Here is a 25,039-nt window from a genome sequence, read left to right as displayed (position 1 = left end):
GCGGACGTTCCCTCATCCTCTGGGGTCGCGGACGGACGCAAGTCCGTCCGCGATCCTAATGAGGCCCTTAGTTTGGGGTTGCGGTCAGTCAACACCGGGTGCCTCTTGGGCCGTTACACCCACTGTCTGTGGGACACGGTCGCGGACGTGCTGCCACAATGTCCGGAGGGGGTCCGGACTAAACTCACCCAAGCCCTTGTGGAGGGTCAAGATGCTGCACGGTATTCCATCCGGTGTGGGCTGGATACCACGGACTCGCTGGGCAGGGCGATGGCAACGACTGTGGCGATTCGTCTCCACGCCTGGCTGAGGTCCGCCAACTTTTCGGCTGATGTCCAAAACACCCTTATGGACATGCCGTTTGATGGCCGTCGCCTCTTTGGCGACAAGGCAGACAGTGCGCTTGAGTGCTTTAAGGACTCCAGGACTACGGCCAAATCCTTGGGCCTCTCGGCCCAGACCAGCAAACTGTTGCCTTTCACTCCTTTCGTGACCAAGGAAGGGGCGCCCCCACACGTCCTGCCAGCCACGGCCCGCAGACTAACATCCAGCGTGGTGGCGGATGTGGTAACCGCCGTGGCGGCAGTCGGGGACCACGGTGAGGTCAGTCCACACCTACCCCTGCAGCATCCGCCTCGAAACCCTCCTAGTCCGAGCTTTCAGGCCTATGTGAAGCCAGTGGGGGGCAGGGTTCGACATCACCTCCTCCACTGGTGCACCATCACATCGGACAGATGGGTGCTGCAAATCTTCCGAAGGGGCTACTCCTTCTCCTTCGAGGCAACTCCTCCAGCCATGCCACCGCAGTACCACCGCATGTCGGGGGATCACTTGAGTCTTCTGCGAGAGGAAGTTACGGCCCTCTTGGCCAAGGGGGCCATCGAGCGCGTTCCTGGGCCAGAAGTAGGGTGTGGCTGTTACTCCCACTACTTCCTGTTTCCCAAGAAGGGCAAAGGGGGCCTACGCCCTATCTTGGACCTGCGGAACGTCAACGGCTTCCTCCGGAAGTAGAAGTTCAAGATTCTGACTTTGGCTCAGGTCTTAGCTGCCCTGGACCCGGGAGACTGGATGGTAGCGTTGGACTTGCAGGACGCTTATTTTCACATCCCCATCCTGCCGACGTTACCTGCGGTTCACGGTAGGCCTTGAACACTTTCAGTTTACCGTGCTCCCCTTTGGCCTTACCAGCGCCCCACGGGTGTTCACGAAAGTGATGGCGGTGGTCGCAGCTCATCTGCGCAGGTTAGGGGTTTCAGTCTTCCCCTACCTCGACGACTGGTTGTTGAAGGCGGGCTCGCCCCAGACAGTCATCAGCCACCTCCAGACTACGGCCGATCTCCTGCACCTGCTGGGGTTCTCCATCAATGTGCCGAAGTCACACCTGTGTCCCTCTCAGAAGCTCCTCTTCATCGGAGCGGTTCTAGACTCGCCGCAGTTTCAGGTTTATCCACTTGAACAGCGGGTACGGGATATTCAGGCTCTGATTCCGATCTTTCAGCCGTTATCCCGAGTCTCGGTCAGGTTGACGCTGCGTCTTCTGGGGTGATGGCTTCCTGCATCCTTCTGGTGCATCACGCCCGGTGGCGGATGCGGGCTCTGGAGTGGGACCTGAAGTTTCAGTGGGCCCAGCATCAGGGCAACTTGTCCAACCCTGTCTTGATCTCGGAGGGCACTGCAAGACAGTTGCAGTGGTGGCTCACGGACCGTGATTGGGTCAGCGGCAGATCCCTCTCCCTACCCCAAGCGGAGCACGTAGTTGTGACGGACGCGTCCCTCCAGGGCTGGGGGGGCCACATGGGAGAGGCGGTGATCAGAGGCCTCTGGTCTCCGGCGGAAACCCGGCTCCACATCAACATTCTGGAGCTGCGGGCGATCTGGCTTGCACTGAAAGCATTCCTCCCCTCTGTCCGAGGGAGTGTAGTGCAGGTGTTCACGGACAACACCACCGCCATGTGGTACTGCAACAAACAGGGCGGGGTGGGGTCGTGGACCCTATGCCAGGAGTCTCTGCGCCTCTGGCAGTGGCTGGAACATCAGGGCGTGACCCTGGTGGTTCAACACCTGGCAGGTTCCCTGAACGCCAGGGCGGAAGAACTCAGCCGTCAGTGCATGATGGATCACGAATGGCGTCTGAACTCGGGCGTGGCGCAAGGCCTCTTTCAGCAGTGGTGAGAGCCTTGGTTAGATCTATTCGACACAGAAGAGAACACGCAATGTCATCAGTTCTGCGCGTTGGAATTTCCAAGGCAGCACTCGCTCGGGACGCTTTTCGTCGCGAGTGGAGCTGCGGTCTGTTGTACGCCTTTCCACCTATACCACTTCTGCCCAGAGTGCTGAAGAAGATCAGACGCGACCGGGCCAGTTATCCTTGTGGCTCCGGACTGGGCACGAAGATACTGGTATCCCGAGCCACTCATCATGTCTGTCGATCCCCCAATTTGTCTACCTCTTCAGGAGGACCTTCTGTCGCAGCAGCAGGGGACGGTCCTCCACCCGAACCTGTCCAGTCTCCACTTACATGCGTGGAGATTGAGAGGCGGCAGGTGAGGCCATTTGACTTGCCTCCTGAAGTCTGTAATGTGATTCTGCCAGCCAGGCGTCCCTCCACAAAATCGGCATACGCCTGATGGTGGAACAAATTTGTGGCATGGTGCACAGCAAAAGCTGTGGACCCCCTTTCTGCCCCTCTTTCTGAGGTTCTCCTCTTTCTTCTTTCTCCTGCCCAGCAGGGCTCTGCTCTAGGCACTATCAAAGGCTACCTCTCTGCCATTTCCGCCTTCTTAAGGCTACCTGATCAGCCCTCTCTGTTCAAGTCCCCAGTTGTAAATAGGTTCTTGAATTTTTTTTTTCAATGCATGCCTTTTTCTAAGCATGGTTTTTCTAAACCCATATCAGTTTTGGAGCTACTGGGCCCTCACCATTCTAACAAGCATTGGCAAAAGCAAAAATCGTTTTTGGTCTCAAAAAGTAAGCATTGCCCCAGGAATTCTTTGCACTGTACAAAACTACTTTGTGTGTCAATATGCTCCTTGTGAAACAGCACCTCACTCACCAACTAGTTACATCACAGTCCTCCAGTATGTCCCACATTCTGACACCATTCTGATGGGGAAATACTGGCACCCTCCCAGGAGCATATGAATGAAACTCACCAGACATAGCAGGTTTGCTCCGAAACAGAGTGAAATGTATTTAATGGTACCAAAAGCATGCATCACTGCTAATTAGCAAGGCAGAAGTCCGATCTGCCACCTTAGGGGCTCTCAGACCGCTTCTTCCCAGAGTGACAGATTTCTAGGTGTTATATACCTTGAGTAATGCGATGTCAGTGGAACTAGAATAAGGCACCAAGCCAAATATGGCCGACATGGATGTGCAATGTCTACACCATGCAAAACAGCCAGATATGGGCAGACCAGAAAGGCAGGCTCTGCACTGTGTAACACTTGCATATTATGTAGTCAAAGACAAGCAAGGTGACCTGTAAGGGGGTACAGAATAGCTTGTTGAAGCTTGTCTAGTCAAGGTCAGATAGGAAGCCCTTTTGAGCTCCAGGTCTCATGTTAATGTGAGCTTATATGAGCATGAAATCTTTGGAAGTACATGCAAATTGATTTATATGGATATTCATATATATTTTGTAACAGCCATAAAGTAGCCGTCTCAGACACAGAGAGAGATAAAACAGAGGAAGTTCCCGGAAAGACAGGGGAGGAAGAAACAACAGGGGCAGAGGCTGAAGGGACCTGTACTGGAGTTGGGGGAACAATGGGATATATACGTTGTGGAGCATAAGGGGGAGGTGGACGAGTATCCAATAAATCCTCCATCTCATCCTCCGCTTCAGTTCTAGCCACATAGGTCTTATCCACCTGCAATCTAAATTGCCTATCTGCACAATCAATTCCCTGTTCAATTTGAGCTTTATCATAAACAATGGCCTCCCTTCATTCTGCATAATTTCTCCTCCCGTATACGTCTACGCTTTGCTTCCTTCTGCCATAGGTTTAGGGAATCAAACATTGACTGTCGACTACGTTTAGAAAACAATCGATCCTGCAGAAAATGTATCTTTTTCTCATCAAAAGACCCGGTTAAAGGCCATTGCAACTCTACATTATCCTTAGTATATTTATGCCATAGTGTGTTAAACAAAATAGGTGTATTACCATGCTTTACATATATATCATAACTCGGGCTGCCCTCAGGCGGGGCAGGTTGACTTTCAGCCAATCGCGTATCATTAGGACGGCGACAACATCCAAAACAACTCTATTTGCTAAAACAACGCATAGTGATTGTTGTCACGTATTCCTCATTCAATCATAAAAACATACTTTCAAACATGGCCATGTGCAAACATTCACATATTCAACCTCACTCTTATTCAAACATACACAGAGCAAAAATATTTGTACATACAAAGATATTCAATACAACATGTCTCCTTTTTTTTCTTTCCAAACAAAAAACAGAGCCCGTCGACTCCTGTTCGCGGAGAATCAATCAATTCAGATTCCAGACCAACAGATACCAAAATCAAGCAGCCCAAAGACCACCAAGAGACCACCGGACAGGTATAACCACAGACTGTCCTACAGACTATCCTGCAGTCTTCCTGGTTCACCCCTGGGACTATTCTGACTAAGCCCGCTTCCTTAGCACCGCTTCAGATATGTCCCCAAGGCTACCCAGGTTCAACCACAGGCCTTTCCAAGACCAGTCTGGCTGGGTTTGCACCACACGAGCCACACCAGGGCGTCCGATCAGTGTCTCTATTGTTAACAAAACAAGTTTGTGGAGCATCTACCCGTGCAGCCACAATGCTGCCCCGTCAGACCCCCAAGATTCTACGTGGTACACCGACCACCAAATCCTACACAGTTAACTGCTTCAAAAGTACTGCTCAACAGCGCGTTCCAAAAGACACCAAAAACAATCCACTCACCTGGTGCACGCAGGTACAATTGCGTATTCTCCACTGCCAACTCCTGAAGACCAACACAGTCAGCTTACGGGTCACGCCCGTAGGACTCCGGCGAAGGGTCACTAGCATCTGAGGCACTCTGATCGCGAGAGCGGAGTAAGCCAAAAATGTTCGGTCCGTCCACCCGCTCGACCAGAGCGCCCCTTTCTTTGTCCTTTCTACCCAGTGACGGGGAGGACGACCCTATCACCGAGTCCCACCAGAGTCGCCAACTGAAGTACCATAAAAATAACATAAAGAGCTATACCTAGAAAGTTCAATCTTTTATTAAGCAAAAATACTCTATTAGAGGAGCCTCTCCAACCCTCACCCATCAGGTGCGCAGAGAAGACTGTTAGCTCGTATTCAAACATGAGGTTATATACTTTTCAGTTCAACACATATAATCACTGTAAAAGGAAAAACACCAGTTGGCCCTCGAGCTCCAGGAAAGGACCATATATGGCACACATGATTAGTTCAAAGCTTAACTATTTATTACTGGGAAGGTCAGGAGGGGTGACTCCCTTTCGTCTTGGTGCCCGGGAGTGTAGGCACGGTCCTCCAAGAATGCGCTTATCGCACCCAAAGCCAGATGCAACCTTGAGTCTCAGGACAGTCGAGTAAACAGCCTACGTTCAGCTGCTCCCAGTAATTCAGATGAACTGGGGCTTGACAACTGCCAGAGACTAACACGTGATCACAGCCCGTGTTCGAGCATAGGTGGAAAATGGCATCTGTATGGTTCTCGGCCTACTCTGTTAGCAGTGTTAACGCAAGGAGTGAATAAATGCTGTCCTCCCTGCAAATGATCCAGAAGGGGGTCAGGCTCAAATGACAGAAACCAGGTAGGGCAAATAATCAATATATAGAAAGAGAAAGTACCTGGGATCCAACTTATTTATTTGCAAAAAAACACACTATATACCTTTTGTGGTTAGGGTTATTTATTTACCCACTTTTTTCTTTCATTGTTTTGTATGACTTCATAAAGGAAACTCTCTTATTTCCAGAAAATCATAAAAATATACTACAATCAACATTACTCATAACAATATATATACATAACATTGAACAAAACTCAATTGTGATTATATGACAAACATACATTCAAAATTGCACAATATGCTAAGAAATCCACGAATAAATCATGTGTTTGTATGCAATTCTTTTCAATTCAAAGAAAAAGCTGCTCTATACAACCCAATAAAGGAACACTTTACAACTATTTGCCAACTCATTCAATGCAAGTAACCTGATTTAACAGTTCGACTAATTAATATCATCAAAGAATATGCCGACGCGTTTCTAGCCACGTTTTAATTCCTTTTCGGGCTTTCATCAGGGCTTCTTATTAAAAGCATATTGAGGCAATCTTATGGATGGCTCTTGTGAAAAAAGGATTTTTGAGACTCCAATGTGCAGGTGGCGACCAAACTGTGGTTTCTCTTACTCATGAATGTGCTTCTCTCGTTCTTCTGTGGGTGTGAATTTTCACTCAGGGTTAACTCTGTTGAAGCCTTTGTAACTTCTAAAGGTGCCCCATTCCTTCTATTCCGTCCGTTTCTAACTCAGGAACTCTATTTCGATGAAGCTTTTCTGTGGTGCAGTGAGCACTATTACTTTCTCCCTGCAAAAGCATATATATATATATATATATATATATATATATATATATATATATATATATATATCAAGCTAAGAGGGTACATATAGATGCATCATGCTAACATAATATGGTCCGATACTCCTTATGTATGGGAAATCTATTTTTTATCCCTCAACCAAGCAGATCCAGTATAAGCTAACCAGGTTTTCTATCCCTTTCAGCTGCTACTGTGGCAGCCCAGTCTCCTCCCAAATCAACAGCCTAATCCTGTTTCCAGGTAAATGTATATATATGTAAATGTATTTGAGCTTATATAGCGCACAGCTACCCACAAAGGGTTTCCCGGCGCTTGCTTAGGGAACCCGTCCTGGTATTCCCCTGTGAGATAACCCCGGCAGGGTATCCACAAGGTGAAAGCCAGGCATCCCGCCGCGAGGGGCCGTTGTGGAGATTAAGCAAGCTATTGCCCAGAGTCGCAGAGTGTGAACCCGTGAGTTGAGAAGGCACCGGAGTGAGAATTATCGAGTCCGTGGAATTTTTGAGCCCAAGACCCGCCGAGGCGGGGAATTGAACCCTGGTCCAGGGCCGATCTCAGCTTCCGGGTCTGCCGCCTCTAACCCCTGAGCCACACTTCTCCTGTAAGTCCCCACATATCTGGTGGCAGGATCATACCAAAAAACATATCAATATATGCTAAAGTCATGCTACAGGAATCAATGGCTGCTTGTACATCATCATAAAATCCTCTAGGATTTTTCCGTATGTCTGGTAAAGAGGCTTTTAAAGTGAGTAAATATGTCCGTTTCCAGGGCGTATATATCCAATTGTACAAAAAATGGGCTCTAGCATCCGGACTATTAGGGTCATCCTTATCTGCATTCCCTCTTCCAGGAATGAACTGTGGCGTGGCTTCCCTCATAGGTCTTATTCGAGGAGAGGAAGAGAGTTAATTACGATATCCAGTTATCGTCGCTATGGCAGTGTTAACTCTACTTACAGGGAAGGCTCCTATCTGACACTGTCGATTAATAACCCTAACATCTCTGGGCCATTTTGTCCTGTAGTCATCTCCCATTGGACCATAAGTTGATGAGAAAGCTTATTCATGAGACAAAGAATCTCGCCCTCAGAGAAATCCTGTATATGATCTATCATTTCTCCTACCTCCATTTCTATATCACTCAACCAATTTGATACCATCCATCTTATCGCATCCTGACGAAACTGAGGTACAGCAGAATGAAGAATTAGAGGGTTGGAGACAGATACAGGAAGTACGGGATCATCAGTCATTTCAAGTGCAGTAGCCTGGGATGGGGGTGCAGTAGCCTGAGAATAGGGGTGCAGTGGCCTGAGATGGAGAAGGTAAGGGATGTACTGGTACTGGTTGGAAAATAGGGAGCTGGGCAACCGCGGGCAAAAGATGTGGGGCCGGGTGTACAGTGGGAACGACATTTTGTAGTCCAGGGGGAAGAGGTGTTAAAGGTACATATGGAGGCGGGGGTCGTTCAATCAATAATCCATCAATATCTGACTCCACATCTTCTTGGTGGATCTGAACTGCTACTGTTGGTCTAACTATATATTCCTTAGATGTTAATAATCTATGCTCTTTATCTAAACATTCCTTTTTCTCCTGAACTTCCTTATCCTTCAATTCCTTATACCTCTGATACTCTGTCTTCCTTTCCTGTTTCCTTTGTACCTTCTCTGCCTCGAGCTGTCGCTCCTTCACTTCTTTCCTCCACATACGCAAACTGTCAAACATAGCTGGCCTAACTTTCCTTAAAAACAATAATTTCTCTAGATACTCAAGTTTGTGAGGGTCCATGGTTCCCTCTAGTAGCCATTGCAACTGGGGATCCCCTTTTGCATATTTGGTCCACAATGCATTATACATGATGAGACAAATACCATATTTGATGTACATCTCAAAATTCGAGTACCTTCTGGTGGCGCCGGCTGACTTGCTTCCAAAATGCTCTGCTTATCGCAGCAGCAACAACAAAACTTCCAAAGCGTACTAAATACAGGAATGTTATATAAGATATAAAAAACTTATAAACAGAGAGAAATAAAAAATATTCTCTCATTACCTGTAAGGAAAAAATGTTTAGTCAAAATAGCAACCTTCAAAACAGATACCAAATACCAAATCAAAACAGATTTCAAATACCAAGTCAAAACAGATTCCAAACCCAAGACAACTTCTAACCGAATGAATCAGTTCAATACAGATTTACCTTATGTGTAGTCTTCAACTCCCGCCTGTCGATCCTCCCTGAACCCCAAAAAAATGACCATCCGAAGGCTCCAGTCAAGGCCAGCAGCTGCCAGAAAGATCAGAGTCGGAGAGCTGAAAAATCGCCTTGGACCACGAGCAATACTAGTCTCTTCAGGTGGGGCGCCCCTCAGCGAAATTTGTCTTACCGACCCAATCTCCTCCCCTGGTCCAACTGCAAGCCCTTGATGGGGCTCCACGTTCGGATGCCAATTTGTGGAAGTGGATTATTGATAACCCACCGGTGCAGGGTCACCCTTAGCGCACGGGTTCTTAACAAGCAAGGAGGAATCAACAGTGGAGCGAAGTACAAACCATAGGTCATTTATTAAGCATTCATGAATGGGGCTCCGTCCGACAAGCACCATAGGGACACTCAAGGAGAGAGCACCCTGAACGATGGTTATATGGGTTTTTATAGCAAAGATCACAAGCAAGGGACTCCCAGAGGTAAATAGAGCTTTGGGAAGAACCCAAAAATGAGACAATCGGTAAGGATCAACAGCCTTGGAGCCTTGTGTACCTGTCGCGTCCTGAAGCTGCACAAGAAGATATGCTTTCTGAACAAACTTTGTGTAAGGCTTTACCATTGTTTAAAAAACGCAGTGCAGACACCAGCTGTTCTCTTGTGTTGACTTTGCATGTTTACGCAGCCTACAATGTCCCAATCTAGATTCTTTACCAATGTTTATGCAGGTGCGGTGTCAAGGATAGAGCCAGGCTGAAAGCAGGGCAAGGGTGAAAAATGGATGAGGCACAGCTTTATCAAAAAACTAGAGAATTCAGATTCTATCAGACATAGTTTATGTACATATTTCTTGCTACCCTCGTTCTCCACTTTCTCTCTTACACTTTATTGTGTCTGTTGTTGCAGATTAAAACACCTGTATGCTTACATTGGTGTCCACGCACTCTATAAAAATGTTAAATAAATAAATAGCTGACCATAATAATGTAGTGCTTTGGATGCTTGAAAGCAAAGTGCGTCCGCTTGACACTTAATGCTGCTTTCACTGCCAAAGCCGTCACTCCAACGTATTTAATGCATACAATTTTTCTCTCATTTGAACACTTACACGTAATATAATTTGAGTAGAAATCGTGTTTACTTGCTTTGATTTTTTAATTCCATTTACAACCAGCTTGGAGCTTGTGGTACATCTGGATCTTAAACTGGCACATAAATATTATGCATCCTAATTAGGTGGTACACCTATGGAAACTGGTATCTTATAATGATCACCGTAAGTCAGCACGTTGAAGTCACAATGATAAATCATCATGAAAGGAGATCCCATTCATCCGCTCCAACTTTCTGTCTGTCCCCTCTACATTCCATCCCCCAGTCCATAGGATCTCATTACATTCTAATCCTACCTAACATACAGACACACAGCGCAAGGTGCTGGTGTATAGCGGTGATGCAATACAGTAATACAGACGTTAATGTCACAACACCCTTACACAAAGTGGCTTTACCACCCAACTTAATGTCAAAGACTGAATGAAGCCTTGACTCTCCACTTGCTAGTAGTTCTTTATTACTCTTTGTGGGAATCATGATTCACTCTGACCTCACTCTAGGTAACATGTGATGTGTAGTTACCTTTATTTTATTGGCCATCTAGGTATGCAGCAAGAGATGACTGTGGGTGCAAGTACGAGGTATGCGTGCAGCTTCTCTCCATTGACTACGTAGTTCTACAGGAATATAAGCCGGAGCCAGTGATCATTCAACAGTGGAGTGACGCTAAGTGGAGAAAGGTATGAATTGTGGGTTTAACAGACTATGGGGTGTTGCTCCTAATCTCTGTCACATACACTGGTCCAGTATGGCTAACACTCCACATGCAAAGAGCTGTCTGAAAATTATATTTTTCTTGCATTAAATGTTTCTTGTACTCAACAATTCGAATATTTCCCATTGTCAGCATGGACATCCTCGGTACACAAATAACAGCATTTTTTTAAAGCAATATTAATATAGTCCATACATTTTGTTAGGTCCCTCTTTGCTTTCCAAGGGTAGGCTGAGCTTAGGCTCCACCCAAAAAAAGATCCGCTATACCGCTTGTTGCGGGACGAAACCTTTTGAAAGTTTCCTTCTCTTGTTTTGGATGAAATCTTTTCTTTCTGCCTCTGAATACGTGCAAATTAGCTTTTAGATGACTGTCCCTTTTCTATTTTTTAGCTTGTTTTTTAGGTCTAGCCTAGCGTTGCTGCCCACATACATAGCTCGCTTGGCGAGATTTATTGTCAAGGAGGACTTTGAGAGATGGGCTTGAAGCCCCTCCCCTTATTTCCATTCGTCCGTAACTTCTTTAAGGAGAACTAAATTCAAATGTATCTAGTGTGTGTTGCATTCACATGCAACACTAGTATTTAATACCATGTAGAGAACCACTACGTTCCAAGGATATATTTCAAAAACATGCAATAAATAAGAAACAAGAGCGCCAGAACAAATATAATTAAATAAAGTCTGTTTATTCCATATGCTAGTATTAAATCACAATTTCGTATTTGATATAAGGTTGCAAAAAGGAGAAGGAAGGGGGAATGGGCATGCTCGTGATGGGTAGGTATAGGTAAAAGTCACTGGTTAGAGAGTACACAATTCAAATAGTTTCAAAAACAAACTGGTAAAGAAGACCAGTATAGGGAGACCTGTCCTTTATGAAACGTTTTTTCACAACACTTATTTTTACAAATTTTCATGCATCAATGCAATGTCGGAAAATAGGCAGGGGGAAGCGGTGCAGGCCTCGTGTTGGAGAGTGTCGACGTTTCGACTCGACTAATGCAAGGAGGGTAATTTGAACCTCTGCTGCGAGTCTATTCCTGGTGCCGCAATGGCATCACAGGTGTGTCAAGGATGAGCTGGTAACATCCCCTGATTGAGGTGTCTTCCACTTGGATAGGCCAGTCTTGTGAAGTCCTCAATGGAAAGCAGAGCCCTGGAATTGGGCATCCATAATTATTATACAAGGCCCGAATGAATCGGGAAAATCTTAATAGAAGACTAGCCTATCCAAGTGGAAGACACCTCAATCAGGGGATGTTACCGGCCCAGCTTGGATCCTTGACACACCTGTGATGCCACTCTGGTGGCGCTCTTGTTTCATATTCATTGTATGATTTTGAAATATATCCTTGGAACGTAGTGGTTCTCTACATGGTATTAAATACTAGGGTTGAATGTGAATGCAACACACACTAGATAGATTTGAATTTTGTTCTCCTTAAAAAAGTCACGGACCAATATTCTTTCATTCCCGCATTGTACCCAGGTCTGGTGACGATTTTTGGGTTACCCCATTATTTGTAATCCTCTTTCCATTGGCTTGCATCACCGTTTATGTTAAACGGTTGCCTACCATTGGAAATGGGGCATTTTGGTTGCCGTCCTTTCGCTTTTTGTTCCAGCCCATCTGAACTGGATTGCCTGCTTCACGGCTGTCGTAAAGCAATTTCTTATCTCAAGGTGGCGTGAGGTCCAGTCCAGATAAGCCGTCCCAAAAGCAGACAGGGCGCCGCGTGTTTATTTTTGCATCGCGGTTTCTCTTAGTGAAAGCGTGATGCAAAAATAAACAGCGGGAATGGCGAGTGCTTGTTATTTAACGCACAGCTCTAACAGGCTGTTAGGAAAGCACAAGATGTTATACAAACCGAGCCAAGCCTGTGGAACGTAAGCGCATATATAAGTATTATTATTTTTATTATTATTTTTTATGAAACCATAGAACTGAACGTTAAGGAATTACTCGCACAGTTTTATAGGGAATAGCAAAACCTGAAGCGTCAAATGGGCCTGTGTGGTTCCTCCCTCCATTCCATGTAGCGCCTAGGGACGAAGTAGCTCGCTGAGTGTGTAACATAACATACCATTACGTAACGAGTGGGAGACAGAATCAGGAGTGCTTAGGACCACGCTGGGAAGAGAGGGTTGGAAATATTAACGGACGCATTTCATCCGCCGGGCCCCAAACACACAGCTACCCGACGAGGTGCTGTAATTTATGATGGGAGGTTTTCTATGTCGCTGCGACCTCTGGGGACTATTCGACTCCGTGATATATTCACGTTGGGTGCTATTGTTGCGCTTTGTGTCATCGCGGCTGCCTCGCTACTCTGGGTGTGGATTCGTGAAGGTGGGGGCCAGAGATGGTCTCGATCCTCTGTGACCCTCCCGGGGAAGCAGGTTCCCGGGTGCAGGCGCTCCCTCCGGGGGTCAGTCCAAATTCTAGTCCGTCGGCGAGCACCTCCCCAAGCCCGGGCTCCGCCGTTCGGATGTGGCGGCGGCTCTGACACGCACTGGATGGCATGTCGGGGCCAGCTGGGATGAGCCCGCCCCCGGGGCCGGACGGGGCCGAGGGGACAATGAGGCACTGATGCGGCTGCGGCCTCACCACAGGGAAGGACCTCACCACGAAAACCGAGTTTAGAGACATGCTCCACCCAGAACCACCACTAAAACTGTCTCCGGACATTACCATTCAACCACACTCACAGACCAGGGTAGCGCCCCAAGACGGAGCACAGAAAATACATGGAGTCTGACTATTCTGAGCACGTATGATGGGCCCCCCTTCCTGAGTGGGACAGCTGGTGCCCCGAGCACAGAATCAGGGACTGACGCCCACGGTGGCCAGATGTGACTTGATGGGAGATGGGGCGCAAGGGGCAAGGAGGCTTTCCGAGCGTGGTTCTTTGCTTGCTGCCCCAGCACCACATACAAAGGCGCGCACTCCTCGAAGCTGCACGAGCTTTGGGCTAGCTAGCCTTTAATCCAGAGCTTTCCAACCGGTGTGTCCCGACACAGTACTGTGTCGCCTGCAAATGGTGGGTGTGTCACAGGCACTTAGCACATAACTGCTGCTAATTAAGAGGCATTTCTAGACACTCTGCTCTATGGTCTTTTAAAGACCTGTAAAGTGCCCGGGTGTGGCTGTGTGTATGCCTGGGAAGCTGGGGTGAGATGACAGACAGAGAGAGACGGAGGGAGACAAAGGGAGGGAAACAGAGAGAGAAAGAGACAGAGGGAAAGAGGCAGAGGGCGACAGACAGAGGGAGACAGACAGAGGGAGGAGGGCGACAGAGGGAGGGAGGCAGACAGAGGGAGGAGGGCGACAGAGGGAGGGAGACAGAGGGAGGGAGACAGAGGGAAGGAGACAGAAGTAAACAGAGAGGAAGGCAGAGGGCGACAGACAGAGGGAGACAGAGGGAGGAAGGCGACAGAGGGAGGGCGACAGACAAGAGGGAGACAGACAAGAGGGAGACATGCAAGAGGGAGACATGTAAGAGGAGACCGGCAAGAGGGAGGGAGACAAGAGGGAGAGAGACAAGAGGGAGGGAGACAAGATGGAGGGAGACAAGATGGAGGGAGACAAGAGGGAGGGAGACACAGGGAGGGAGACAGGCAAGAGGGAGACAGGCAAGAGGAGACAGGCAAGAGGAGACAGGCAAGAGGGAGGGAGACAGGCAAGAGGGAGGGAGACAGGCAAGAGGGAGGGAGACAGAGGGAGACAGACAAGAGGGAGACAGACAAGAGGGAGACAGACAAGAGGGAGACAGGCAAGAGGGAGACAGGCAAGGTGGAGGGAGACAAGAGGGAGGGAGACAGGGAGGGAGACAGGCAAGAGGGAGACAGGCAAGAAGGAGACAGGCAAGAGGAGACAGGCAAGAGGGAGGGAGACAGGAAAGAGGGAGGGAGACAGGCAAGAGGGAGTGAGACAGGCAAGAGGGAGGGAAACAGAGGGAGGGAGGGAGACACCGGGAGACAGACAAGAGGGAGACAGGCAAGAGGGAGGGAGACAAGAGGGAGGGAGACAAGTGGGAGGGAGACAGAGGGAGGTAGACAGGCAAGAGAGAGACAGGCAAGAGGGAGACAGGCAAGAGGGAGGGAGTCAAGAGGGAGGGAGACAGAGGGAGGTAGACAGGCAAGAGGGAGACAGGCAAGAGGGAGACAGGCAAGAGGGAGGGAGACAGGAAAGAGGGAGGGAGACAGGCAACAGGGAGTGAGACAGGCAAGAGGGAGGGAAACAGAGGGAGGGAGGGAGACAGCGGGAGACAGACAAGAGGGAGACAGGCAAGAGGGAGGGAGACAAGAGGGAGGGAGACCTGGCTTTCACCTTGGGGATGCCCAGTACGGGTTATCTCACAGGGAAAAGCCAGGACGGGTTCCCAATGCAAGCGCCAAGATGCCCAAGGGTAAGTCGAGCGCTATATAAGAACACACATTCATACATACATACAGGGACAGACAGATAGAGGCAGAGACTGAAACAGTCAGAGACAGAGAGGGAGAGAGAGAGGGAGACAGAGGGTGACAGAGGTAGGGAGCAGGAGGAGACAGAGAGGGAGGGAGGCAGAGAAAGTGACAGACAGAGAGAGAGGGAGGGAGACAGAGAAAGAGACACAGAGAGAGCGGGAGAGAGACAGAGACAGAGGGAGGGAGACAGAGACAGACAGATAGACAGGGACAGGCAGACCGATAGAGGCAGAGACATGGACAGAGGCAGACAGACAAAGGCAGAGACAGACAGAGGCAGAGAGACAGAGAGGGAGACAGAGAGAGGGAGACAGGGACAGACGGACAGATAGAGGCAGATACAGGGACAGACAGATAGAGGCAGAGACTGAGACAGGCAGAGAAAGAGAGGGAGAGAGAGAAAGGGGGGGCAGATAGAGGCAGATACAGGGACAGACAGATAGAGGCAGAGACTGAGACAGGCAGAGAAAGAGAGGGAGAGAGAGAGTGAGAGAGAGGGAGACAGAGGGTGACAGAGGTAGAGAGCGGGAGGAGATAGAGAGGGAGGAAGAGAGAGGGACGGAGACAGACAGAGGGAGGAGGGCGACAGAGGGAGGGAGACAGAGGGAGAGAGACAGAGGGATGGAGACAGAGGGAAACAGAGAGGAAGGCAGAGGGCGACAGACAGAGGGAGACAGAGGGAGGAGGATGACAGAGGGAGGGCGACAGAGGGAGGGTGACAGACAAGAGGGAGACAGACAAGAGGGAGACATGCAAGAGGGAGACATGCAAGAGGGAGACATGCAAGAGGGAGACATGCAAGAGGGAGACATGCAAGAGGGTGACATGCAAGAGGGAGACATGTAAGAGGAGACCGACAAGAGGGAGGGAGACAAGAGGGAGGGAGACAGGCAAGAGGCAGACAGGCAAGAGGCAGACAGGCAAGAGGAGACAGACAAGAGGAGACAGGCAAGAGGAAACAGGCAAGAGGGAGGGAGACAGAGGGAGACAGACAAGAGGGAGACAGGCAAGAGGGAGACAGGCAAGAGGGAGACAGGCAAGAGGGAGACAGGCAAGAGGGAGACAGACAAGAGGGAGGGAGGGAGACAGGCAAGAGGGAGACAGGCAAGAGGGAGACAGGCAAGAGGGAGACAGGCAAGAGGGAGACCGGCAAGAGAGAGACAGGCAGGAGGGAGACAGACAAGAGGGAGGGAGACAAGAGGGAGGGAGACAGGCAAGAAGTAGACAGGTAAGAGGAGACAGGCAAGAGGGAGGGAGACAGGAAAGAGGGAGGGAGACAGGAAAGAGGGAGGGAGACAGGAAAGAGGGAGGGAGACAGGAAAGAGGGAGGGAGACCGGCAAGAGGGAGGGAGACAGAGGGAGGGAGGGAGACACCGGGAGACAGGCAAGAGGGAGACAGGCAAGAGGGAGACAGGCAAGAGGGAGACAGGCAAGAGGGAGACAGGCAAGATGGAGGGAGACAATAGGGAGGGAGACAGAGGGAGGGAGACAGGCAAGAGGGAGACCGGCAAGAGGGAGACCGGCAAGAGGGAGACCGGCAAGAGGGAGACAGACAAGAGGGAGGGAGGGAGACAGGCAAGAAGTAGACAGGTAAGAGGAGACAGGCAAGAGGGAGGGAGACAGGAAAGAGGGAGGGAGACAGGAAAGAGGGAGGGAGACAGGAAAGAGGGAGGGAGACCGGCAAGAGGGAGGGAGACAGAGGGAGGGAGGGAGACACCGGGAGACAGACAAGAGGGAGACAGGCAAGAGGGAGACAGGCAAGAGGAAGACAGGCGAGAGGAAGACAGGCGAGAGGGAGATAAGAGGGAGGGAGACAAGAGGTAGGGAGACAGAGGGAGGGAGACAGGCAAGAAGGAGACAGGCAAGAGGGAGGGAGACAGAGGGAGACAGACAAGAGGGAGACAGACAAGAGGGAGACAGACAAGAGGGAGACAGGCAAGAGGGAGACAGGCAAGGTGGAGGGAGACAAGAGGGAGGGAGACAGGGAGGGAGACAGGCAAGAGGGAGACAGGCAAGAAGGAGACAGGCAAGAGGAGACAGGCAAGAGGGAGGGAGACAGGAAAGAGGGAGGGAGACAGGCAAGAGGGAGTGAGACAGGCAAGAGGGAGGGAAACAGAGGGAGGGAGGGAGACACCGGGAGACAGACAAGAGGGAGACAGGCAAGAGGGAGGGAGACAAGAGGGAGGGAGACAAGTGGGAGGGAGACAGAGGGAGGTAGACAGGCAAGAGAGAGACAGGCAAGAGGGAGACAGGCAAGAGGGAGGGAGTCAAGAGGGAGGGAGACAGAGGGAGGTAGACAGGCAAGAGGGAGACAGGCAAGAGGGAGACAGGCAAGAGGGAGGGAGACAGGAAAGAGGGAGGGAGACAGGCAACAGGGAGTGAGACAGGCAAGAGGGAGGGAAACAGAGGGAGGGAGGGAGACAGCGGGAGACAGACAAGAGGGAGACAGGCAAGAGGGAGGGAGACAAGAGGGAGGGAGACCTGGCTTTCACCTTGGGGATGCCCAGTACGGGTTATCTCACAGGGAAAAGCCAGGACGGGTTCCCAATGCAAGCGCCAAGATGCCCAAGGGTAAGTCGAGCGCTATATAAGAACACACATTCATACATACATACAGGGACAGACAGATAGAGGCAGAGACTGAAACAGTCAGAGACAGAGAGGGAGAGAGAGAGGGAGACAGAGGGTGACAGAGGTAGGGAGCAGGAGGAGACAGAGAGGGAGGGAGGCAGAGAAAGTGACAGACAGAGAGAGAGGGAGGGAGACAGAGAAAGAGACACAGAGAGAGCGGGAGAGAGACAGAGACAGAGGGAGGGAGACAGAGACAGACAGATAGACAGGGACAGGCAGACCGATAGAGGCAGAGACATGGACAGAGGCAGACAGACAAAGGCAGAGACAGACAGAGGCAGAGAGACAGAGAGGGAGACAGAGAGAGGGAGACAGGGACAGACGGACAGATAGAGGCAGATACAGGGACAGACAGATAGAGGCAGAGACTGAGACAGGCAGAGAAAGAGAGGGAGAGAGAGAAAGGGGGGGCAGATAGAGGCAGATACAGGGACAGACAGATAGAGGCAGAGACTGAGACAGGCAGAGAAAGAGAGGGAGAGAGAGAGTGAGAGAGAGGGAGACAGAGGGTGACAGAGGTAGAGAGCGGGAGGAGATAGAGAGGGAGGAAGAGAGAGGGACGGAGACAGACAGAGGGAGGAGGGCGACAGAGGGAGGGAGACAGAGGGAGAGAGACAGAGGGATGGAGACAGAGGGAGACAGAGAGGAAGGCAGAGGGCGACAGACAGAGGGAGACAGAGGGAGGAGGATGACAGAGGGAGGGCGACAGAGGGAGGGTGACAGACAAGAGGGAGACAGACAAGAGGGAGACATGCAAGAGGGAGACATGCAAGAGGGAGACATGCAAGAGGGAGACATGCAAGAGGGTGACATGCAAGAGGGAGACATGTAAGAGGAGACCGACAAGAGGGAGGGAGACAAGAGGGAGGGAGACAGGCAAGAGGGAGACAGGCAAGAGGCAGACAGGCAAGAGGCAGACAGGCAAGAGGAGACAGACAAGAGGAGACAGGCAAGAGGAAACAGGCAAGAGGGAGGGAGACAGAGGGAGACAGACAAGAGGGAGACAGGCAAGAGGGAGACAGGCAAGAGGGAGACAGGCAAGAGGGAGACAGGCAAGAGGGAGACAGGCAAGAGGGAGACAGGCAAGAGGGAGGGAGGGAGACAGGCAAGAGGGAGACAGGCAAGAGGGAGACAGGCAAGAGGGAGACAGGCAAGAGGGAGACCGGCAAGAGAGAGACAGGCAGGAGGGAGACAGACAAGAGGGAGGGAGACAAGAGGGAGGGAGACAGGCAAGAAGTAGACAGGTAAGAGGAGACAGGCAAGAGGGAGGGAGACAGGAAAGAGGGAGGGAGACAGGAAAGAGGGAGGGAGACAGGAAAGAGGGAGGGAGACAGGAAAGAGGGAGGGAGACCGGCAAGAGGGAGGGAGACAGAGGGAGGGAGGGAGACACCGGGAGACAGGCAAGAGGGAGACAGGCAAGAGGGAGACAGGCAAGAGGGAGACAGGCAAGAGGGAGACAGGCAAGATGGAGGGAGACAATAGGGAGGGAGACAGAGGGAGGGAGACAGGCAAGAGGGAGACCGGCAAGAGGGAGACCGGCAAGAGGGAGACCGGCAAGAGGGAGACAGACAAGAGGGAGGGAGGGAGACAGGCAAGAAGTAGACAGGTAAGAGGAGACAGGCAAGAGGGAGGGAGACAGGGAAGAGGGAGGGAGACAGGAAAGAGGGAGGGAGACAGGAAAGAGGGAGGGAGACCGGCAAGAGGGAGGGAGACAGAGGGAGGGAGGGAGACACCGGGAGACAGACAAGAGGGAGACAGGCAAGAGGGAGACAGGCAAGAGGAAGACAGGCGAGAGGGAGATAAGAGGGAGGGAGACAAGAGGTAGGGAGACAGAGGGAGGGAGACAGGCAAGAAGGAGACAGGCAAGAGGGAGGGAGACAGGCAAGAGGGAGACAGGCAAGAGGGAGGGAGACAAGAGGGAGGGAGACAGAGGGAGGGAGACAGAGGGAGGTAGACAGGCAAGAGAGAGACAGGAAAGAGGGAGACAGGCAAGAGGGAGACAGACAAGAGGGCTGGAGTCAGACAAGAGAGAGACAGACAAGAGGGAGACAGACCAGAGGGAGACAGACCAGAGGGAGACAGACCAGAGGGAGACAGGCAAGAGGGAGACAGGCAAAAGGGAGACAGGCAAGAGGGAGACAGGCAAGAGGTGACAGGCAAGAAGGAGGGAGACAAGAGGGAGGGAGACAGAGAGAGGGAGGCAGAGAGAGAGGTAGAAAGGGAGAGAGGGGGAGAGAGATAGAGAGAGAGGGAGGGAGACAGAGGGAGAGGGAGGGAGACAGAGAGAGAGGGAGGGAGACAGAGAGAGAGGGAGGGAGACAGAGAGAGAGGGAGGGAGACAGAGAGAGGGAGGGAGACAGAGAGAGAGAGAGGGGGATGGAAGGAGACAGAGAAAGAGACAGAGAAAGTGACAGAAAGAGAGAGAGGGAGGGAGACAGAGAAAGTGACAGAAAGAGAGAGAGGGAGGGAGACAGAAAGTGACAGACAGAGAGAGAGGGAGGGAGACAGAGAAAGAGATACAGAGAGAGAGGGAGAAAGACAGCGAAAGAGGAAGGGAGACCGAGACAGACAGATAGACAGGGACAGAGAAAGAGACAGAGAGGGAGACAGAGAAAGTGACAGAAAGAGAGAGAGGGAGGGAGACAGAGAAAGTGACAGACAGAGAGAGAGGGAGGGAGACAGAGAAAGAGATACAGAGAGAGAGGGAGAAAGACAGCGAAAGAGGAAGGGAGACCGAGACAGACAGATAGACAGGGACAGGCAGACCGATATAGGCAGAGACAGGGACAGGGGCAGGGGCAGACAGATAGAGGCAGAGACAGACAGAGGCAGAGAGACAGAGAGGGAGACAGAGGGAGGGAGACAGGGACGGACGGACAGATAGAGGCAGATACAGGGACAGACAGATAGAGGCAGAGCCTGAGACAGGCAGAGACAGAGAGGGAGAGAGAGAGAGGGAGACAGAGGGTGACAGAGGTGGGGAGCGGGAGGAGACAGAGAGGGAGGGAGGCAGAGAAAGTGACAGACAGAGAGAGAGGGAGGGAGACAGAGACACAGAGAGAGAGGGAGAGAGACATAGGGAGGGAGACAGAGACAGACAGATAGACAGGGACAGGCAGACCGATAGAGGCAGAGGGAGGGAGACAGGGACAGATAGAGGCAGATACAGGGACAGACAGATAGAGGCAGAGACTGAGACATGCAGAGACGGAGAGGGGGAGAGAGAGAGAGGGAGAGGGAGACAGAGGATGACAGAGGTAAGGAGCGGGAGGAGACAGAGAGGGAGGGAGGCAGAGTGAGACAGAGGGACGGAGGCAGACAGAGGGAGGAGGGCGACAGAGGGAGGGAGACAGAGGGATGGAGACAGAGGGAGGGCCACAGAGGGAGGGCCACAGACAAGAGGGAAACAGACAAGAGGGAGAAAAGTAATTAGGAACTGGTTTAAAGAGGTGGGCAAAGACGGACAATTGACAGCAGGAACTATCAAAGTACAAGAAGTGTAATGCAAAATTGTGACTTTTATTTTATTTTATTCAAATGTTATTCTAATACAAAACATCATTATTTTATTATAAATAGTTGTCATGTGCATATCTCCACTATATATGTGACTTATCAATCTACATATATACACATATTATTGCATTTTATACATATTTAAGAGTAGTTCATTTATACTAGAGAGTGGAGTAGTGTATTGTTTCAGCACACTGTACATAAAAACATGGCTAGGTATGTCATCTACGCGCGTTTCGGCTGAGGGTCTTCATCAGGGAGCCATGTGAGTATCCAAATGGACCTGTATTATTTGACTGATTTTCATGGACCTTTTGTAAAATAGATTAATGCTTCGATATTATTGAGCTGTAGAAATGGTCTTGTTAAATTACAGGATTTACGCGTTTCAGGCGCTGGGGAAATATTACATCGGTAGCCTGTAGGGTGGGCTCATAAATTCTTTGGCTGGGGGTCTTTTGGACGTTTCTTGTTTTATTGACAATCTTTAAGTTGCGTCCACTGTATTTTGTAGTTGGGGGTCTGTAAACTTCTAGTGGCGCTGACAGTCTTTAGACCGCGTCCACTCTGTCTTCACTGGGGGTCTATGGACTTCTACAATTTAGTTGGCTGTCATGTTGTAGTCAATGCAAGGACAATCTGATAGTTGTCTCTCATTCGTATTCCGATCGTGGGGTCTGTCGGCATCTAACCCGGAGGGGCCAAGGGTCTACAGCTCAATAATATCGAAGCATTAATCTATTTTACAAAAGGTCCATGAAAATCAGTCAAATAATACAGGTCCATTTGGATACTCACATGGCTCCCTGATGAAGGCCCTCAGCCGAAACGCGCGTAGATGACATACCTAGCCATGTTTTTATGTACAGTGTGCTGAAACAATACACTACTCCACTCTCTAGTATAAATGAACTACTCTTAAATATGTATAAAATGCAATAATATGTGTATATATGTAAATTGATAAGTCACATATATAGTGGAGATATGCACATGACAACTATTTATAATAAAATAATGATGTTTTGTATTAGAATAACATTTGAATAAAATAAAATAAAAGTCACAATTTTGCATTACACTTCTTGTACTTTGATAGTTCCTGCTGTCAATTGTCCGTCTTTGCCCACCTCTTTAACCCAGTTCCTAATTACTTTTCTTCCAAAATTTATACCTATCCCGAATTAGGAACTCTAGTCGGGGATACCCCTTTCTTCCTCACACAACAGACAAGAGGGAGACATGCAAGAGGGAGACATGTAAGATGAGACCGACAAGAGGGAGGGAGACAAGGGGGAGGGAGACACAGGGAGGGAGACAGGCAAGAGGAGACAGGCAAGAGGGAGGGAGACGGAGGGAGACAGACAAGAGGGAGACAGACAAGAGGGAGACAGGCAAGAGGGAGACAGGCAAGAGGGAGACAGGCAAGATGGAGGGAGACAAGAGGGAGGGAGACAAGAGGGAGGGAGACAAGAGGGAGGGAGACAAGAGGGAGGGAGACAGAGGAAGGGAGACAGGCAAGAGGGAGACCGGTAAGAGGGAGACAGGCAAGAGAGAGACAGGCAAGAGGGTGACAGGCAAGAAGGAGGGAGGCAAGAGGGAGACAGGCAAGAGGGAGGGAGACAAGAGGGAGGGAGACAAGAGGGAGGGAGACAGAGGGAGGGAGACAGAGGGAGGGAGATAGACAAGAGGGAGACAGACAAGAAGGAGACAGACAAGAGGGAGACAGGCAAGAGGCAGACAGGCAAGAGGAGACAGGCAAGAGGGAGGGAGACAAGAGGGAGAGAGACAAGAGGGAGGGAGACAAGAGGGAGAGAGACAAGAGGGAGGGAGACAAGAGAGAGGGAGACAAGAGGGAGACAGAGAGAGAGGGAGAAAGGGGGAGAGAGATAGGGAGGGAGGGAGACAGAGAGGGGGAGGGAGACAGAGAGAAAGGGAGGGAGACAGAGAGAGAGAGAGAGGAAGGGAGGGAGACAGAGAAAGAGACAGAGGGGGAGACAGAGAAAGTGACAGAGAGAGAGAGAGGGAGGGAGACAGAGAAAGAGAGAGAGAGGGATAGAGACAGAGACAGAGGGAGGGAGACAGAGACAGACAGATAGACAGGGACAGGCAGACAGATAGAGGCAGAGACAGGGACATGGGCAAACAGATAGAGGCAGAGACAGACAGAGGCAGAGAGACATAGAGGGAGACAGAGGGAGGGAGACAGGGACAGACGGACAGATAGAGGCAGATACAGGGACAGGCAGATAGAGGCAGAGGCAGAGACAAGGACAGGGGCAGACAGATAGAGGTAGAGACAGACAGAGGCAAAGAGACAGAAAGGGTGACAGAGGGTGACAGAGGTAGGGAGCGGGAGGAGACAGAGAGGGAGGGAGGCAGAGTGAGACAGAGGGAGGGAGTCAGGGGGAGACAGAGGGAAGGAGAGGGAGACAGACAGAGGCAGGCAGACAGAGGGAGGGAGACAGAGAAAGAGACGGAGATAGATATAGAGGGAGACAGCGAGAGAGAGGGAGACAGCGAGAGAGAGGGTGACAGAGAGAGGGAGGGAGACAGAGGGACAGAGACACAGGGACTGTGTCACAAAATGATGCATCTCCAAAAAGTGTGCCACCAACATAAAAAGTTTGGAAAACTGTGCTTTAATCCTTCTAAAGCTGATAAAATTAGTTATTACAGCTAAAATTATAGTAATTACAGCTATGAGTAAATTGCTCAGCGGCAATTCACTTAGGGCCATATGTATCAAGGCCAAATGGGTTCACAAACGCCGAAATTCGCAGAATTTCGGCGTTTGCGAACCCATTTTCGCAAAATGGTATGTATCAAACAATTTGGGTGCAAAATAAGGAAATCGCTAAATTTTCCATTCCTTATTTTGCGATTGCATTTAAGGAATCGCAAATTTTGCGATTCCTTAAATGCAATGTATCAAGGAAAAAAAAATTCCAAAATGCCCATAAGGAATCGCAAATTACCACCAACTTCTAGTTGGTGGTAAGTTGCGAATTCTTTTAAAAAAGCATTTTTTTGAAAATCCAATGGTGCCATGTGACGCTCATACGTGCCCTTATGGCATGTATGTGTGCCATATGCGCACACATGTCATTTTCAGGGGTGCAGCAGGGTGTTTTTGAGACACCCCTGCACCCTTGAAATTCTTCTCTATTTGCGATTAGCAAATTGCGAATCGCAAATTTCCCATTCCTTCCGATGGGCCTCCTGCCCATAGAAATGAATGGGAAAGTAGTCCTTAATTGCGAATTCGCAATTTGCGAATTCGCAATTAAGGAATATTAAGGAATATTAGGAAATCGCTAAAAAAATGCAATTTTCTTGATACATACCATTTTGCGATTCTGAAATAGCGATTTCTTAATATGGCCCTTAGTGGAGTGTAGCACCATCAACCGACACGCCTCAAGGCGCTTTCTAATGGACAGCACTATATAACATCACACCTTACAACCATGCAGAACAAATGGAGTAGCATATTACAGTACTACCCAAAAGCGCTTCGAGGCGTTATGAGGGTTCCGCATCGCTATACATTTGCTACACTATCACTAGGAGATGGAGGGCAAATATTTTTTTTTTAAATGGCCACGGCGATGACTGCCCGCAGTGAGGGCGGTCACAGAAAGCCACACTTCTCTATTCCAAGAAAGAGCCTCTATTCTCTGCCCTGTAACACAGCAGTCTTTTCTTACCCACCACTCCCCGCCGTCTCTCCCACATGCGCTTCCTCTGTTCTGGACAAGTATT

At 50.0% G+C, this 25,039-nt stretch overlaps 1 protein-coding gene across 2 annotated transcripts in view; it reads left to right on the top strand.

Annotated features, from left to right (window-relative positions):
- The window catches only part of LOC147710631 (F-box only protein 44-like), a 401,416-nt gene that overhangs the window by 75,695 nt on the left and 300,682 nt on the right, over positions 1-25,039 (top strand). For both annotated transcript variants that reach the window (XM_086921310.1, XM_086921309.1), the window contains exon 5: positions 10,485-10,620. In XM_086921310.1, coding sequence (XP_086777436.1) covers positions 10,485-10,620 — 136 coding nt within the window. The remainder of the gene's footprint in view (positions 1-10,484; positions 10,621-25,039) is intronic.

This window comes from Lissotriton vulgaris, chromosome 5 (genome assembly GCF_964263255.1).
Source record: "Lissotriton vulgaris chromosome 5, aLisVul1.2, whole genome shotgun sequence".
NCBI lineage: Eukaryota > Metazoa > Chordata > Amphibia > Caudata > Salamandridae > Lissotriton > Lissotriton vulgaris.
Note: the sequence above shows the minus strand (reverse complement) of the source record. Positions and strands in the feature narration are given on the sequence as shown.